The sequence below is a fragment of the Salvelinus sp. IW2-2015 genome, linkage group LG8, assembly GCF_002910315.2.
Source record: "Salvelinus sp. IW2-2015 linkage group LG8, ASM291031v2, whole genome shotgun sequence".
Taxonomy (NCBI): domain Eukaryota; kingdom Metazoa; phylum Chordata; class Actinopteri; order Salmoniformes; family Salmonidae; genus Salvelinus; species Salvelinus sp. IW2-2015.
The window spans coordinates 22,764,957-22,782,081 of record NC_036848.1 but is presented as its reverse complement, the minus strand read 5'-3'; the positions used below and the strand labels follow the sequence as shown (position 1 = coordinate 22,782,081).

The 17,125-nt window shown below is 41.4% G+C and overlaps 1 protein-coding gene across 1 annotated transcript; it reads left to right on the top strand.

Annotated features, from left to right (window-relative positions):
* Nucleotides 1–1,054: 1,054 nt before the first annotated feature.
* LOC111968202 (protein farnesyltransferase/geranylgeranyltransferase type-1 subunit alpha-like) lies at nt 1,055–14,771 on the top strand. The gene is given in 11 exon segments (XM_023993764.3): nt 1,055–1,208; nt 1,210–1,242; nt 1,606–1,678; nt 1,680–1,692; nt 3,456–3,570; nt 3,711–3,815; nt 4,094–4,220; nt 5,400–5,548; nt 5,923–5,985; nt 12,457–12,628; nt 14,105–14,771. Coding segments are annotated over 11 exon segments (1,110 nt in total). The 5' UTR covers nt 1,055–1,128; the 3' UTR covers nt 14,285–14,771.
* The last annotated feature ends 2,354 nt before the right edge of the window (nt 14,772–17,125 follow it).

Genomic DNA, 17,125 nt, shown 5'->3' with positions numbered 1-17,125 from the left:
TTACAAAATTCATGTAAAATCGTGTGAGATGAAAATTGACAAACTAAAAGGTGTGCAATGTGTAGGCTCACTGAGTGTACATTCTGAACCTTGTTTGAGTTCAGTAGGTCAAATGACCAAGGAGTTATTGAAATGAGAAACATTGAAAATGTATGTAATATCGTGTGAGATGAAAATGGACGAACAAAAGGGTGTGCGCTATAGAAGGGTAGTCAGTCGACATTCTGAACCTTGTTTGAGTCCAGTAGATCACAAGACCAAGGAGCTATTGAAATGGGAAAGTTTGAAAAATTATTGTAAAAACGTGTGAGATAAAAATGGACAAACTAAAGGATGTGCAATGTGTAGGCCCACTGAGTGTACATTCTGAACGTCTTGTTGAAGTCAGTAGGTCACATGGACCAAGGACTATTGAAATTCGAATGTAAAAAAACGTTCTACTTAGTTTAAGCTCCCTAACTAATCAACTAGGAATACAAAATGCTGCTCACATTTCACAGTTTATTAGCTTTTGAAAGCGTTAATGTCCAAATCGTGAAAATAAGACCTGTGCATGATGTGCAAACATTTTCCAACATCATGAACTTATTTGGAGTCTGTGGCTCAAGTGGTTTGAAAGCAATTGAGGTTTGAAGCGCGCAATTCCGTCGAATTTCCCAACCTGAAACTGGCTTTAACTCGGTTTTTGCATTTATGGATAGTCGTGATGGATAAATTCTTGCTAAAACTCTTAAACTCAAAAACGCTCTACTGAATCTCTCTAAAGATCCAAAACAAATAATCCACAGTAGGGATAAAATACATGTTCGTGCCAATATAATACTCTTTGGTAAACCTGTGTGCATTCTAACGAAACACACACATATTCATACATTTTTAAGACTATTTATTCGAGGAATGAGGTGACAGATTGCGGACATAAACACAATGTTTTAAAAACGGTCCTTTATATATATTTTTATCAACTCCTACGCGACCATACGTTCTCCAGTACATTGCTCCTTGTAAAACGATTTATAGAGTTGCACAAAACAGGAAATGACGTCCATGAGTGCAATAACACAGACGTCCGACCTTACAAATAAGGCAGCTCTTATTCCGCTTGCAACCGAAACCAGCTTATTACAGATGTCAGGTATTGAAGAAACTTCAAATGTATCCTCAGAATTTCAGGAGGAGAGGAGCGAGGAAGAGGTCGAAGAGGAGATTGCTATGAAGCCCGTTCCGTTATGTGTTTTACAGGTAGGCTAGCTAACGAGTTAGGCTAGCGTTAAGTAGTACGACTAGCTGAACCAGTATCTGAGACGAGTATGACGAGTCCGTGAAGTCAAAGATTCTTCTCTGTGTAGCAATACGTCAAAAAAAATTCCCCCACTTCCCTAGCCGGTGTGAGTTAGTTCGCTAATAATGTTAGCTATTGGTCGCCTTGATCTATACTTAATAGTAAGCTTACAATTAGCTAGGTATTATTGTTTTCTATGTTTAATTGAATTAAAAGTGATACCTGAATTCACGTCAATTGAGGTAGGCGAATTGGCCGAGACTGAACAGTTGCCCCATTCACTAATGTCTATCTCACTTTCCCTCTCTCGCCCTCATGTACAGAGACAGGAAAGAATGGGCTGATTTAGAGCCTGTTCCTCAAGATGATGGTCCCAATCCTGTTGTGAAGATTGCCTTACTCTGACAAGTGTAAGAAATTAAACTTGGCATATCATTTAAAACCAGACATCCATATTGTTTTATTTTGTCAGTGTCATGCATTTAGCCTACCAAATACAGTTGAAGTCGGAAGTTACATACACCTTAGCCAAATACTTTTAAACTAAGTTTTTCACAATCCTGACATTAATCCCGTAAAATTCACTGTTTTTGTCAGTTAGGATCACCACTTTATTTTAAGAATGTGAAATGTCAGATATTAGTAGAGGGATTTATTTCAGATTTTATTTCTTTCATCACATTCCCAGTGGGTCAGAGTTACATGCACTCAATTAGTATTTGGTAGCATTGCCTTAAATTGTTTAATTTGGGTCAATATATTTGGGTTCCCTTCCACAAGCTTCCCACAATAAGTTGGGTGAATTTTGGCCCATTCCTCCTGACAGAGCTGGTGTAACTGGTCAGGTTTGTAGGCCTCTTTGCTCGCACACGCTATTTCAGTTCTGCCACAAATTTTCTGTAGGATTGAGGGTCGGCTATGTGATGGCCACTCCAATACCTTGACATTGTTGTCCTTAAGGCATTTTGCCACAACTTTGAAGATGCTTGGGGTCCTTGTCCATTTGGAAGATCTATTTGCGATCAAGCTTTTAACTTCCTGACTGATGTCTTGAAATGTTGCTTCAATATATCTACAAATTTTTCCCCTCTTGATGCCATCCATTTTGTGAAGTGCACCAGTCCCTCCTGCAGCAAAGCACCCCCACAACATGATGCTGCCACCCCTGTGCTTCACGGTTGGGATGGTGTTCTTCAGCTTTCAAGCGTCCCCCTTTTTCCTCCAAACATACAATGGTCATTATGGCCAAACAGTTCTATTTTGTTTTCATCAGACCAGAGGACATTTCTCCAAAAAGGACAGTCTTTGTCCATGTGCAGTTGCAAACCGTAGTCTGGATTTTTATGGCGGTTTTGGAGCAGTGGCTTCTTCCTGATGAGCGGTCTTTCAGTGGTTGATATAGAATCGTTTTACTGTGGATATAGATACTTTTGTACCCGTTTCCTCCAGCATCTCACAAGGTCCTTTGCTGTTGTTCTGGGATTGATTTGCACTTTTCGCACCAAAGTATGTTCATCTCTAGGAGACAGAACGCGTCTCCTTCCTGAGCGTTATGACGGCTGCGTGGCCCCATGGCGTTTATTCTTGCGTACTATTGTTTGTACAGATGAACGTGGTACCTTCAGGCGTTTGAAATTTCTCCCAAGGATGAACCAGACTTGTGGAGGTCTACAATTTATTGGCTGATTTCTTTRGATTTTCCCATGATGTCAAGCAAAGAGGCACTGAGTTTGAAGGTTGGCCTTGAAATACATCCACAGTTACACCTCCAATTGACTCAAATGATGTCAATTAGCCTATCAGAAGCTTCTAAATCCATGACATAATTTTCTGGAATTTCAGGCTGTTTAACGGCATACTCAACTTAGTGTATGTAAACTTCTGACCCACGAATTGTGATAGTGAATTATAATTGAAATAATCTGTCTGTAAAAAATTGTTGGGAAAATGACTTGTGTCATGCACAAAGTAGATGTCCTAACCGACTTGCCAAAACTATAGTTTGTTAACAAGAAATTTGAGGAGTTTTTGAAACACTTAGGTTGGAGTCATTAAAACTCAACTGTAACTCTGAAGTCACTTTAAATAGTTACGATTCATGAACAATTATTTCACTTTGCATCATACGTTACATTTCACACGTAACTAAACATGTTACATTTGTCTCCAATAGTCACAGACGTGTATGACTATTTCCGAGCGTTACTGAAGAATGATGAAAAAAGTGACCGGGCACTCTTGCTGACAGCTGAAGCTATTGAACTGAATGCTGCAAATTACACTGTATGGTAAGCAGGTGTTATTATGATTTATAAACAGAACAGTAGAAAACCAACACTTTTTTTTTCTTTTCCCCTCCTTGCACATTTCATTTTCGAAGATCATACAGAAAGGGTGAACTTTTCCTCTCCATTTTGTGTATGTGAAGGCACTACCGGCGAGTTTTACTGCAGGCCCTGGAGAAGGACCTGAGAGAGGAGATGAGGTACATCACAGCCATCATCGAGGACCAGCCCAAAAACTACCAAGTCTGGTGAGCTCTGCCAATCCAGTGTCACGACCATAGTTGATTTTCAATGAAGCAGACTAAAACTCTATTGTCCTTTAAGAACCTAATTTATGTAAAATATTGTGTACTATACTTTTTAAAGAAATTAACAAATGTGACTGGATGACAACATCGGGCTGTTTGTCTCCAACATTGGGTTGTGAGCATAAAGACACTTTTCCGTTCTCTGCAAGTTGGACAATAAAGTTCTTATTTTTCTTCTTCGGTTCTACAAAGCCTTAACCGTCTGCTCCATATCCTAGGCACCATAGACGAATGGTGGTGGAGTGGCTGAACGACCCCTCTGAGGAACTGGAGTTCATTGCAGAGATCCTAAGTCAGGACGCTAAGAACTACCATGCCTGGCAGCACAGACAGTGGGTCATCAAGGTATGAGCCTCAGCAACCAGGCTGCGTTTGTAACCGATGGTGAATTGTTAGCTAGTTATCTCTGTGTGCGCTAGTAGCGGCCATCGTGCAAGTGACATCTCCTGCCCTGAGACTTAAAATCATTGTCCTGGACCTAGCTGAACCTTTGCTCGCACCTTGGCTTTTCTGGGTCAATGGTATTAACGGTGCTTCTTGAGCAAGAAGTGTTGTTGTGCAGAGTGTCTCTGGTTAAGCCCAGTTTGGGATAGGGACTATACCGACTCCGTTGCACATTCACAATCACATACCTTCTAATGAGGCAGAGAGTATATTGGGCTCCTGAGTGGTGGAACGGTCTAAGGCACTGCATCTCAGTGCTAGAGGCGTCACTACAGACACCCTGGTTCGAATCCAGGCTGTAACACAACCGGTCGTGATTGGGAGTCCCATAGGTTAGTGCACAATTGGCCCAGCGCCATCCGGTGTAGCCCATCATTGTAAATAAGAATTTGTTCTTAAAACCTCTACGGTATCGGTGTCCCTATACCGGGACGGTTGAGCTAACGTGCGCTAATGTGATTAGCAGGATGTTGTAAGTAACAGCAAACTTTCCAGGACATAGACATGTGGGCAGAAAGCTTAACTTATTGTTAATCTAACTGTACTGTCCAATTTACAGTAGCTATTACAGTGAAAAAATACCATGCTATTGCTTGAGGAGAGTGCACAAAACCAACTTTTTTTCAAGGCAACTGGTTTGATACATGAAACCAAACGACGTTGATTACCAATTTATTTTTGCAGGTCTGTGTAAATGAAGTCCCATTTGAATTCTGCCACCAAACAGACTCTATAGCTCTCTGAAATGGGCTGCATTGATTATATGACTGTGCAGTTTTATTTTAACACAGTTGTGTGATTGAATCGGTGTATTGTCTTGGAAAGTATCTAGTAGCGGATGGATCAAAAATAGGATATCAGAATGAATGGTGATATCTGAACAAGGAAATCCTTTATGTGCAGTGAATATGAATCACAAATCTGAATGGACACATGCCATTGGAATACACAATAGCAAGGACAATGATGTGTTTGTCTGTCAGTACTAAATAAGTGTACTCCAGAAGTACAAGCCGTGGGACAGTGTGCCTGTACTATGTTAGTTTGTGTGTGTCAGTACTAAAGTGTCTTATTTTCTAGGAGTACAAGCTCTGGGACAGTGAGCTGGAGTATGTGGATCAGTTATTGGAGGAAGATGTGAGGAACAACTCGGCATGGAACCAGAGGCACTACATCATCTCCCACACGACAGGCTACTCAGACCCAGCCATACTCAACAGAGAAGTGCAGTACGTACCTGCTCTCCTTACAAGCCGTATCTCATGTCAGCCCCACAAACTGCCCCAGAAAATGGGAAAGGCTTGGTCCAGAAACAACCTCCTAGCTGCTACCCACTTGGCACTTCATCCTCTAAGCCCCTACCCACTCCTATCTGAACGGATGAGATGGGTATGAGCAGCATGATTGTAACTCCACCTTGCCCTCTGATAGGCTTGGTAGGAGTTTAACCGGCATTAAACCTATCAAACCCTTTTGGATATCCGTGGGTAAGGGATTGTTTTTGAAAATGGGGTAGGTCTTGTTTCTGGATTGGGCAAAGATTTCCAGTGAGCTATATCAAACAAATATGTGATAAATGTGTTCTCCTTTTGTCTTTTTTAAGGTACAGTCTCAAACAGGTTAAGAAGGCTCCCCACAACGAAAGTGTGTGGAACTATTTAAAAGGGTAAGTGTCATAGGATTCATTCAGTAGGGAATTAAATCCTACTTACTTTCTGAGTCTACAACGTTATGGGTAATATCACACTTGCCTTGCAGTTTCTATCCTCCACCAGCAGATGTCAGAAGGCACCATGTTTTTTTAGTTTAGGCCAGGGGTCTGCAACCTTTGATTGGAAGAGCCCTTTTTTTCCAAACAAAAAAAAGTGTTGAGAGATCCGCACAAAAAATGTGAGCCTTTTCAAGCCAATAGCGGCAATATCTGATATTCATCACCACTGATAGCAGTCAGATCAAATTACCATGAAATCTGACGTTAAGGTTCACAGAGCAGTGGACACAGCGGCTGTCTGGTGAAGGTGTAGAGAGAATCAATCTCGTGAACATACAGTAAATATGCTACAGGAGTGATGTTACTTTTTGATTTGGAAAAACAGCCTGGACAACACCCTGTCATTCTCTGCAAATCTCAAAGCAAGGACTCGCTCCTGCAGGTTCATGCTCTACTCAACATCCGTAGAGTACGACACTACTTCACACAGGAAGTGGCGCAGGTCCTAATCCAGGCACTTGTCATCTCCCGTCTGGACTACTGCAACTGGCTGTTGGCTGGGCTCCCCGCTTGTGCGATCAAACCCCTGCAACTTATCCAGAACGCCACAGCCTAGTGTTCAACCTTCCCAAGTTCTCCCATGTCACCCCCGCTCCTCCGCACACTCCACTGGCTTCCAGTTGAGGCTCGCATCCACTACAACAACATGGTACTTGCCTATGGAGCAGCAAGAGGAACTGCCCCTTCCTACCTTCAGCTATGCTCAAAACCTACACCCCAACCTGTGTTATAGGGATGATTATTTTCTCCAAAATCTACCAAGTTTCAATACCGGGAATGATTCATATTTATCACGAGAATCCCGGGAAATATCTCAAAAAATCGGAAGTGCCCACTTAAAGTGTTTAAAACCAAGATATGGCCACTATGCCAGGGTTCTCCCCAAATAGATGGGCGCGGCGCCACCTTGTTGGATTGGCTGCGCCACTATGTGAATATTTCATAGCAAATTAAACTGATATTTAGTAATGATAGAGTAACTGTTTGATCAGCAATGATGTGAATTGCCAAACAGACGGTTCATAAATTCAGAGCGTTATCATGTTCCTCAATTCAAGGCATTTCAGCAGTAAGCCATCTCGACACAGAGCGCACCCCGAGTATAGCGTTGTCGAATCATACATACTTTAACGGCAGTCAAACAAAAGTCAAATGTCCAAAGTTTCTAAGCTTGATAGATAACCTCGTTCAACGAATGACAGAATATCTCCTATATTTTGGCTAAATCGAGATGTTTATACAGATAGCAGATCAGTTCTTGAATAACGGTCAGATGAAGAATGGAAGTAGTTTAAATATCAAGGTATCTTAACTGGGAGCAACTCTGTTGAAAAAAATATCAATATCTACGCTCGTACTGTATGTAGATCACACATTCTCTACCGAAGCTCTCATATGGGCAGCAAGTGGGAGAAATGTTAGACCTCTATTTTGACATGCATAGGCGAGAGATGTGCTTTGATAATGTAAGCTATGGATTACAGAAGAAAGTTAGGAATTTTCATGCAAGACAAGAGTCATGATTTTGGGTTTCAGTGGGATTGGGACTGAATAGGAAAATAGCCTAGGCTCTAGGACAGAAGAAGATAGAATTTTCTGTCATTCCACTGAATTGTTAACAGACTTTGTCTGTGACAGAGATGCCTATGTAGTGAATTGTGCATAGGCCTATCAGAGGCACACACTATTTTATAGGGTTTCCTGTAGAGTTTATTCACTTAAATTGGGTCGCGTGTGCTTTGCGTTTATGGCGACTTTGTGTGAACCTGTTTTGATAATCTCATGCTGCACACATGTCTTGTGGAATTGCTTTAGTGCCAACATTGGGGCAAAATATAATTTCCTGGGTCTTGTCATTTTTGGGGGAGGGGAAATGTGAAGTGATCCCAGTTACCAATGTCGATCCCTACCGAGTACTCCGTTCTGCCACCTTGGGTCTCTTGGCCATCCCACTCAGCACAGTCGAAGCTCTTCTCTGTCCTGACACTCCAATGGTGGAACCAGCTTCCCCCTGAATCTAGGACAGCAGAGTCCCTGCCCATCTTCCCAAAAAATCTGAAACCCTACCTCTTCAAAGTGTATTTTAAATAATCCCACTGCACCCCCCTCCATTTAAATCTTTTTTTTTAAGACTTGACTCCCCCCACCAACCCACTAGCACCGACTTTGCTGATAGTTACTTTATTGAGAAAAAATGCTGCAGTGATTCGTTGTAAGGCCCATATCAAGCCCCACAAGAAATTCTATAATGAACACAGATACATTTATTGTAATGCAAACAGGTTGATTGTAATCAATATTTATTATACTGCTTTAACTAAAAACAGTGTTTTTTTTCTTTACTTTTAGAAATTAGCACATTGAACGGCCTAACCTGAAACTTTCAGCAACAGAAACTTAACCTGCAACAGGTTATGTTTTGTACATTTTAAAAACAGAATTAAATAAAAGTAAGATAAGGTTTTAACATGTATTGTCCTGTATATTGTAACGTCGCCCATCTCAGATGGGGCTGTTGCAGGGGCGTATTACTGCCCACATCATGAGTCATAACCACAGTAAAATTACACAACTTGCCAACTAACATCAGGTCGCTAATGGCCTGGTTCCCTGCGCTCTTGTCCCTCTATCCACTCTGACATCAATGCAAATGCATTCGAAAATCACATCAAAAACTTGTCATCAAAACAGTAGTAAGCCTATAGTACTTTAAAAAAAACTCACATCATTGTGATGATCAATTTGAAGAAAGAAGTTGAAACATGGTTGTTGTTGTGGATGATGTTTCAAAGCCTAACATAACGAAATGGACAGTGCTTTCTAAGGTGATGATTAATTCAGAACACCCATATACAWATTTGAGCTTATGTATAGGCAAATGAGCCCAGGCCAAAAGAAAAACCTGAATTCAAATGATGATTGTGCTTTTATACAATACACAGCCGACTGCATATTATGCATGGAAGAAAACATCATGCAGATTTAAAATGTCTTTGGGCCATAATTGGTCTAGCCCAGGTATTCCCAAACTGGGTTACGCGCAATGCCGTCGGGGGTACGCCAAATTAAAATGTGATTAACATTTAAAATAAGTTTCAAACAGTCCATTTATATTTTCCTACGGGGCAATACATTTGGGTGAGATTTTTCCTTGCCTGAGTAGCCTCGTTTCACTGCCAAAAATAAAATTAAACCATCTAGTGTTCAGCGAAATAACACGATGTCAAATACAGTTGGCCTAGTGAAATAATTAACATCCAATCACATTAACCGTTGTTCTCTCGCGGGAATTCCACTAACGGTCCGTATGTAGCCAAGCGTAGCTGCTGCACATTCCGTTTGCTCAAAAATAGATAAATGATTAAAGTAAGACCCGCGTCCATAGAGACACATACCAGCTGCTACTACAAGCAGTACTCCACCTGCACCTGTCGACCACCCAAGTTGTTCTGCTTCCACGAGCACATCCAATCAGTAGCATCAGTAATTCTACATTTGTTAGCCCAGCTAGCATGGACACTGACAGTTGTGAATCTGATGCAGCCGAAGAGCTACTGCCCCCTTACCCGGGAAAGCACCGAACAACAGACAGGGACGTTGGACCATCGAAGAGGCGCAAATACATTGATTTGGGGATCACTTATATTGGGAGTAGTGCCTTTCCTTAGGTACAGTACTTTTGTACATAACACACTGTCTCACAACTCGATGAAACCTTCACTCTTGCGCAGACATTTAGAAACAAAACATGCCAATTTGAAAAATAAGCCACGGGAGTAATTTGATTGAAAATGAAGACCAATTTCGAGTAGTACGACATGTATAAAAGCAACAGAGACCATTTAATAAGAAGGGGCTAGAAGCGTCTTATATTGTGAGCTACCGTGGCTAGGACTGGCAAGCCCAATACTATTGTGGAGGACTTAATTCTTCCTGCTGCCACGGATATGGCTGGGACAATGCTGGGGGAAAAGGCCCAAAAAACTATACAGACAATGCCTTCATCAAACAACACTGTTTCACAACTCATCAGTGACATGGCAGGAGATGTTTTGAAACAATTACTGCTTCGCATACAAGCCAGTGGGCCTGGCAACGCTCCTGGTATATGTCCGTTACATTTATGGTGCCAAGGGAATGCTGCCAATGGAATGCATGACAGCTTGAAAGATGTTTTGGACACTACAGTGAAAATGGTTAACTTTGTTAAAGCAAGGCCCCTGAACTCCTGTATTTTCTGCACTATGCAACGATATGGTGCGCTGGTTATCAAGGGGCAAAGTATTGACACTTTTTTTTTTTAATTGAGAGATGAGCTTAGTTTTCTTTACTGACCATAATTTTCACTTGTCTGACCACTTGCATGATGAGTTTCTCACACGACTGGCCTATCTGGGTGATGTTTTTTTCTCATCTGAATCTAGGATTACAGGGACTCTGCAACTATATTCAATGTGCGGGACAACATTGAGGCTATGATTTAAGAAGTTGGAGCTCTTCTCTGTCTACATTAACAAGGACCTTTCTCCAGTCCATTTACCGATATCTGAAATTGCAACAAGCGGTTCTGTGAAAATGGAATTTAAACAGAAGCCACAGCCAGATTTCTGGATTGGGCAGCGCTCAGAGTATCTTGCCTTGGCAAATCGCGCTGTTAAAACACTGATGCCCTTTGCAACCACGTACCTATGTGAGAGTGGATTCTCGGCCCTCACTAGCATGAAACCTAAATACAGGCACAAACTGTGTGGAAAATGATAAGACACCCCAATACAACACAACATTGCAGTTATGTGCATCCTTTCAAGCACACCCTTCTCATTAACCTGTGGTGAGTTATTTGTTCATAAAAAATTGTGAATAAGGTTTTATATGTAAGATGGTTAAGTAAAGAAGTTGTTGGTTAAGTTACTGATTTATTATTTGTGCCCAGGCCCTATAAGAGCTCTTTGTCACTTCCCACGAGCCGGGTTGTGACAAACTCATTCTTATGTTTAATACGTGTATAGTGTGTGTGGCAGGCTTACAATGATGGCAAAAAACATTTGAGAGTGCGCTGACCCTGGTGCTAGAGGGGGTACGCAGCTGGAGGTTCAATGTTTGAAGGGGTACGGGACTATTAAAAAGCTTGGGAACCACTGATCTAGCATATACTCCAAAATTAAACAAATTCGAGTAATCGCCTTTGAACTGTATTATTATGCATAGTGGACTTATGCTATGCCCCAAAATTTCTATCCATGAGTCTGGGAGAGAACGTAAAGCCCTAGGCGATGCTGTTGGTTCACTGATTGTGCAGGGCAGTTGACAGCCTACAATTAGTGAATTTGATTTAGAATAGCCTAGTAATAGGGCTTATTTTTTTTTTATTAATTGGGTGACATTACCTTTAGAAATACAGAATATCTCACACCATGTGTTTCCATCGCCTCTCCTTGATTCCTTTCTCGAGGGCTGTCAAATGTTTAGTGAAATGTTTCGATGCGATTTTTGCTTGGTTTCCAAAATTAAGCAATAGGTAGATGCAGGAACAGGGTAAGAGAGCCCATAGCATACAGAGTTTGGGCTGAATATCACCCGTCTGGCAGCGAGACAATGCACCTCGAACRGTGGTTGATGCAGTGGCGTAAAATAAGTGTGCTTCTATTTATTTCTAAAGCACATACATGCTCCGCTATAAAACCGAAGTAGCCTACAAAACGGTCCCGCGGGAAAGCGCACGGCCTCCCTTCGCTATTCGAGTGCGTACAAATTACATGCATTTCCCCTGTCCCTATTCCTGACCATTTAATAATGGCCCATTTCTAAATCGGTTAAAACATTTTTTTTTTACATATTAGTAAAGACGAGATTAAATTGAGTAGTCTGATGGCGGATAAAAATATGATCACTTGATGAGAGAAGAGTTGTGCAGCCTGAGGCAAGGAACGGAGCACAAACTTTTTTTTGCTACTTTCTCAAATCATCAATAGCCTACAGTCATACCATTCAGCCCATATGTTTTGATTTCTAAGGTTTATATCATTCTCAACTAAAGTTGTCAAAACTCTAAGTATAGCATATAGGACTTGTTTCAAATAATCACTTTTATGCTCAACACAGCCACTTCATATGCGGACTTGCTCCATAATGGGAGAAATAAATGTTCAATTTTTTCAGCTAAGTTGCATTCTATTCTTACTATAAAATAATGGCACTGCACTTAAGCATTTCTTGTCAGCTAAATTAACAAGTCTACAGCCTATGGCATGGAGCATAGGCCTACTGTAGGGAAGGTGTAAGGGGAGGTTGAAGAGCCACATGCGGCTTGACCAGCTGGTTGGTCAAAGCTTTTCACACCCCTCTCCCTCTTTCCCCCACCCCCAGGATTCTACAGGACCTGGGCCTGTCATCCCACCCGGGTCTCCTGGAGCAGATTCTGGAGCTTAAGGAGACCCACTGCTCGCCCAACTTGTTGGGCTTCCTGGTGGACATCTACGAGGACTTCCTGGAGAACACCTTGGAACACCACAAGGAAGTCCTCAGTAAGGCCCTGGAGGTGAGCAGCACTAGGACCTATCTGGGCTAGTTTAGCACATTGTCCTACTAGACTTAAAGGGATAATTCAGCATGGGGACCTATCTGATTTAAAAGAAGAGTTCAACATGGGGACTTCTCCCACTTCAAAGGATAGTTCAGCACATGGACCAAATGTATGGGAAAATAGGCACAATCTTATTTGGTATTACTCCAGAGTTGGGATTATACTACTTTAAACTAATTTAGAGACATTGTGGCAGAAGTGGGATTGTGCACTCAGCTGAAAGTCTTTAGACTTTGAAAGTCTCGGCTGAAAGTCATTTCCTGGAGGACGCGAAGGGAGTGCACATTTTTTAATTTTAGCCCAGCAGTAACACGCTTGATTAAACTAAACACCAAGCTTTGATGAGTTGAAACAAATGTGCTAGTGCTCGGCACGAACAGAAATGTGCACATCTCATCTTCGGGATCCCCCCAGGAATGCACTGGGAAACGGGTGTAGATGCTGAAGAACTTGGCAACAATGTGCAGAGAATGGAAATTGTGTCTTCTACCATAGCCGAGACGTCTCCTTCCTTTGTATACCTCGAGTGTAAAACATTGACTGAGAGTCAATCAGTGTAGAGCAGCACTCGCGCAAAGAGTTCAAGGCTGAGGAACAAGGAAAATCAGTCGGAATTATTCAACAAGTCGGATTTGAAAACGCTTTATCCTATCGCACCGGATCTCTTGCATGTTATTCCAAGTCTCCAATGACAATCTCCCTGGCAGTTTGAGTGACAGATTGTATTTTGCCTCTATTTTTGGCAACTAAATGCTAGGTTGTCTGTCAGAGTTAATTAGGTTTCCTGGGAGGTGTTTTATTTAAAAAAATTGCTGCTGTTTTCAACTGTAAAAAAAAAAAGAACACAAAATTAAAACGTGTCTATGCTTATAATCATCAACATGGGCGTTGTCAGAAAAGGCACTACAGGAGCTCTGATGCATATTTGAGTCTCCACTACTCAGAAATGCATGCAGCAGGAAGGGATTTCATTCAATTGGTTGTTGAAAATGACATTCTCTTAGTTTTCCTCTTTATTTACTTAGAAAATTTATGTTTCGCAATGCTAGTGCATCCGTGAGAAGTGTCAAATGTATGTTGAGTAGCCACTAGCCAACTACTTCACTGCCAGTACTTCTACCATGGCTATGTTAGCTGTGGTAATAGGTCATTTGATTTGCACGTAAGCGAACAAGCAAGTGTTAGCAAATCAGCCCAAAGTTCCAAACACTTGGGTTGCAAGACTATGCAAAAAGAAACATTTTGATTTGGCTTTATTTTATTTTTTTCCATTAAAGTAAACAGTATCTGGTTTCACCCCATTACAATATCAATTATTCCTTTAATCTTTCTGCTCTGTTTAAATAGATCTCTTGTCCATCTCTCGTCCTTTGCACCTTCAACCCTTTAATCCTGCTATATCCCTAACCCTCTCTCTGTCTCTCTCCCCAGCTCTGTGAGCTCCTGGCCCATGAGAAGGACACCATCCGGAGGGAGTACTGGAGCTACGTGGGCCGCTCCCTGCAGACTAAATACGGCTCCAGTGACCCCTCTACCACCACCAGCACCCCAGGAATTGACCCAGGATCAGCCTCAGGCTCCGTTCACCAGGAGACACCCTGCAGTAGCTGAGGGAAGACATAGAACTCAATGGGAGTCGAGGGAGCAACCGCTTTTAACCAGCCCAAGTTTGTTTGGCAATAGCATTACCACATAAAAAAAGGAGATAAGTAACAAAATAAACACTTGTAGCTTACTGTAAAAGAGGTAACTCACTCCAGATAAGTGTTATGACATAGGGTTGGATCATCCCTGGATTTCCAAATATGGACAGCTGCTGTCATTGTCTTGTATTGAAGTTTATAGCCATAGTTGAGCTAGATTGGATGTTGATTACGTGAGTGTGTGGTAACGAGTCATTACTGTGAAATTAGGCTTGTTTTGGATTTGTTCTGCTGCGCAGTACACAGGAACACTGTAGCTAAGAAGCCATTAACAAATCTCTGTGTAGATTCATATTGATGACGTTGCCAAAACACTGTATAACCAGACTCTGCATTGCTGTAGGCTAAAGAGTCTTTTGTACGCTAGAACTAATTATGATTATTCTAAACTGGAAGTTTTGCCCTTGTCCTTTTTCTCTCTCTCGATTCCAACACACGTGCCTCATTCTAACGTACCTACTWTTCAGTCATTTTCGTTCACTCTACTTGGCATAATGGGCCTGTGTGTTTGAGTTCAGCCAGTAATTGTCTCATCTGGATTCGCTCCCACTAACGAGCGAGATGAATAAAACACATCCGCTCATTGAACAACCATTTCACCGTATTAGCAGTTAGCCGCTGAGCTAAAATACATTAACCAGGGATTGTTTTTGGTCATTTGGAAATTACACATCGAAAGCATGACTCAATCGCAATGTCTTCCCCAAATTAAATTGGCCCCGTGTTGCGAAAAACAATTATTATTTTTTACTTTGCTTCGACTGTAATTTATAGCTGATAGATTTGGAGGGAAAAAAGCGTATCATCTTAAATCACTGGGCTAAAAGAGTCAAATCACAATTAAATGGAGCAGCATGAGGTTAGCTTCCAGGCTTTCTTGTTAATTGATTCTGGAGCCATTGCATCCATCTCTGCAGCTCCAAAGGCTATAAAAGGACCGTTGGATCAAGTCATTGGATAGCTGAGAGTGGGAGTACCCTTCGTGGGACTGTTTCACTGGGCCAGCTATGGAAAGTCAAGTCATTACAAGATATGAAGGGTTGACCTTTTTGAAATGGATAGCTGCATATGGTTCCATAACTATGTATGGCTTTTACAGTGCAACATGAACTTTCATGAGAAGTATTCCTGCATTGCAAATTGGTATGTATTTCAATACAGACATTTTTCAACAGACTGAAGAAAGAAAAAAAAACGTATTCAGTCAGGATCATTATGAAATCATGAAGACTTAGTCTTACAGTACAATGCATTATAATCATATCATAATGAATTATACCTGTTGGATTTAATCAAAATGTTACCCACATCACTTGTGCTGATTCTCCGTAATTCCTCCCAGTCACATCAGTATTTAAGGAGCACAAATAATAGGGCAGAGTGTAATCAGATCTCATAAATGCGGGACAGTCCAGGGAGTCAGCCAGACAACCTAGCGTCCATTAGAACACGCCACGCTTATTAGCAAGATTATAGGCATATTATCTATATTGACGAGATAGCTGAGTGAATGCTCTAACAATGTAAATAAATGTCCTCAATGATTGAAGGCAGGTGATATCAGGTGGGACCATTCTAGCCAATGAGAGATTAGATATGCGTGTGAACAACAGGCGCAAGTAAGGGCAATATTCAATCTGTAAAGCTGCTTACAGATTCCACGGTAGAAATGTAAAGGTAATTTCCGATTGAGCCGACATATGCAGTATTTACCGTGAATGCAGTCTCCGCTAAAGCAAGAACATTGCCTTTAAACTTCAATCACACTGTAAAGCGGAAGTTCCACGATGCGGATTGAATAGAGCCTCGTTTCTCAAAGCTGTCAGGAATGCCACATTCATCCACATACAGTGAATTGCAAAAGTATTCAGACCCCTTCTATATTTTTGTAATATACCAATTTGTGCTGAAAAGGAGATGAATATGTGTGTATTTGTATGGCTTTCCTTCATTGATCCCTAATATTCTGAACTGTTCTCTCCATATATTCTAGTGAGTCTGTTGAGAAAATTAAAGTTACATCAAATTTAAAGGGATGGCTTTTGATAAATGTACTGAAAACTCCATGAGAAAATCTGTTGGCCAGCAAGTGGGCCGGTTTTCAGCAGATTTAATTACGTTTATTCAGCACGTGCATGGGGACCATGCCGGCAAAGCCCGTTACGCACCTGCATAATTTCTGAATACCAACTACTGAGAAGAGCGTAAGAAAGGCGTCTAGAAAAGGCATACATCGCCTAAATCTGAATCGGACCCTGTGTGGACCGAGATCGTTAAGTTTGTGTTTATTGAGAAGTGTTTCTGTGGGAGAGGACATTTGAACTGAGACACATGGAATCGTCCAAATACTCCAGTAACATTCTCTATTTCAACCGTGACTCACTCTAATGTACTAAATTTCTACAGAGTAAACTGCGAGAGGTCAATGATATTAAACAGTCAGTCATAACCCAAGCTAAACAAACATACTGCACACGTCTCAGGCCTGGCGCCTTGCAGTGATCGAAATGCATAACTGGGAATCCCAATTGTTCTCAGACATGGCTCTCTAAGACAATTTACAATGGACTAGCGACCCATTATACTGTAAGACAGGATGAATGGAAAGTAATTTTCTGTTTAGCCCCTCCCATCTTTAAGCTAACACACACAGCCCCCTTCCTCCCTGCTACATGACCAAGTCTCCCACCCAAAGTGGTCCTGATAATTTCCATTGGTAGAACAAGATTTACATTTACATTTACATTTA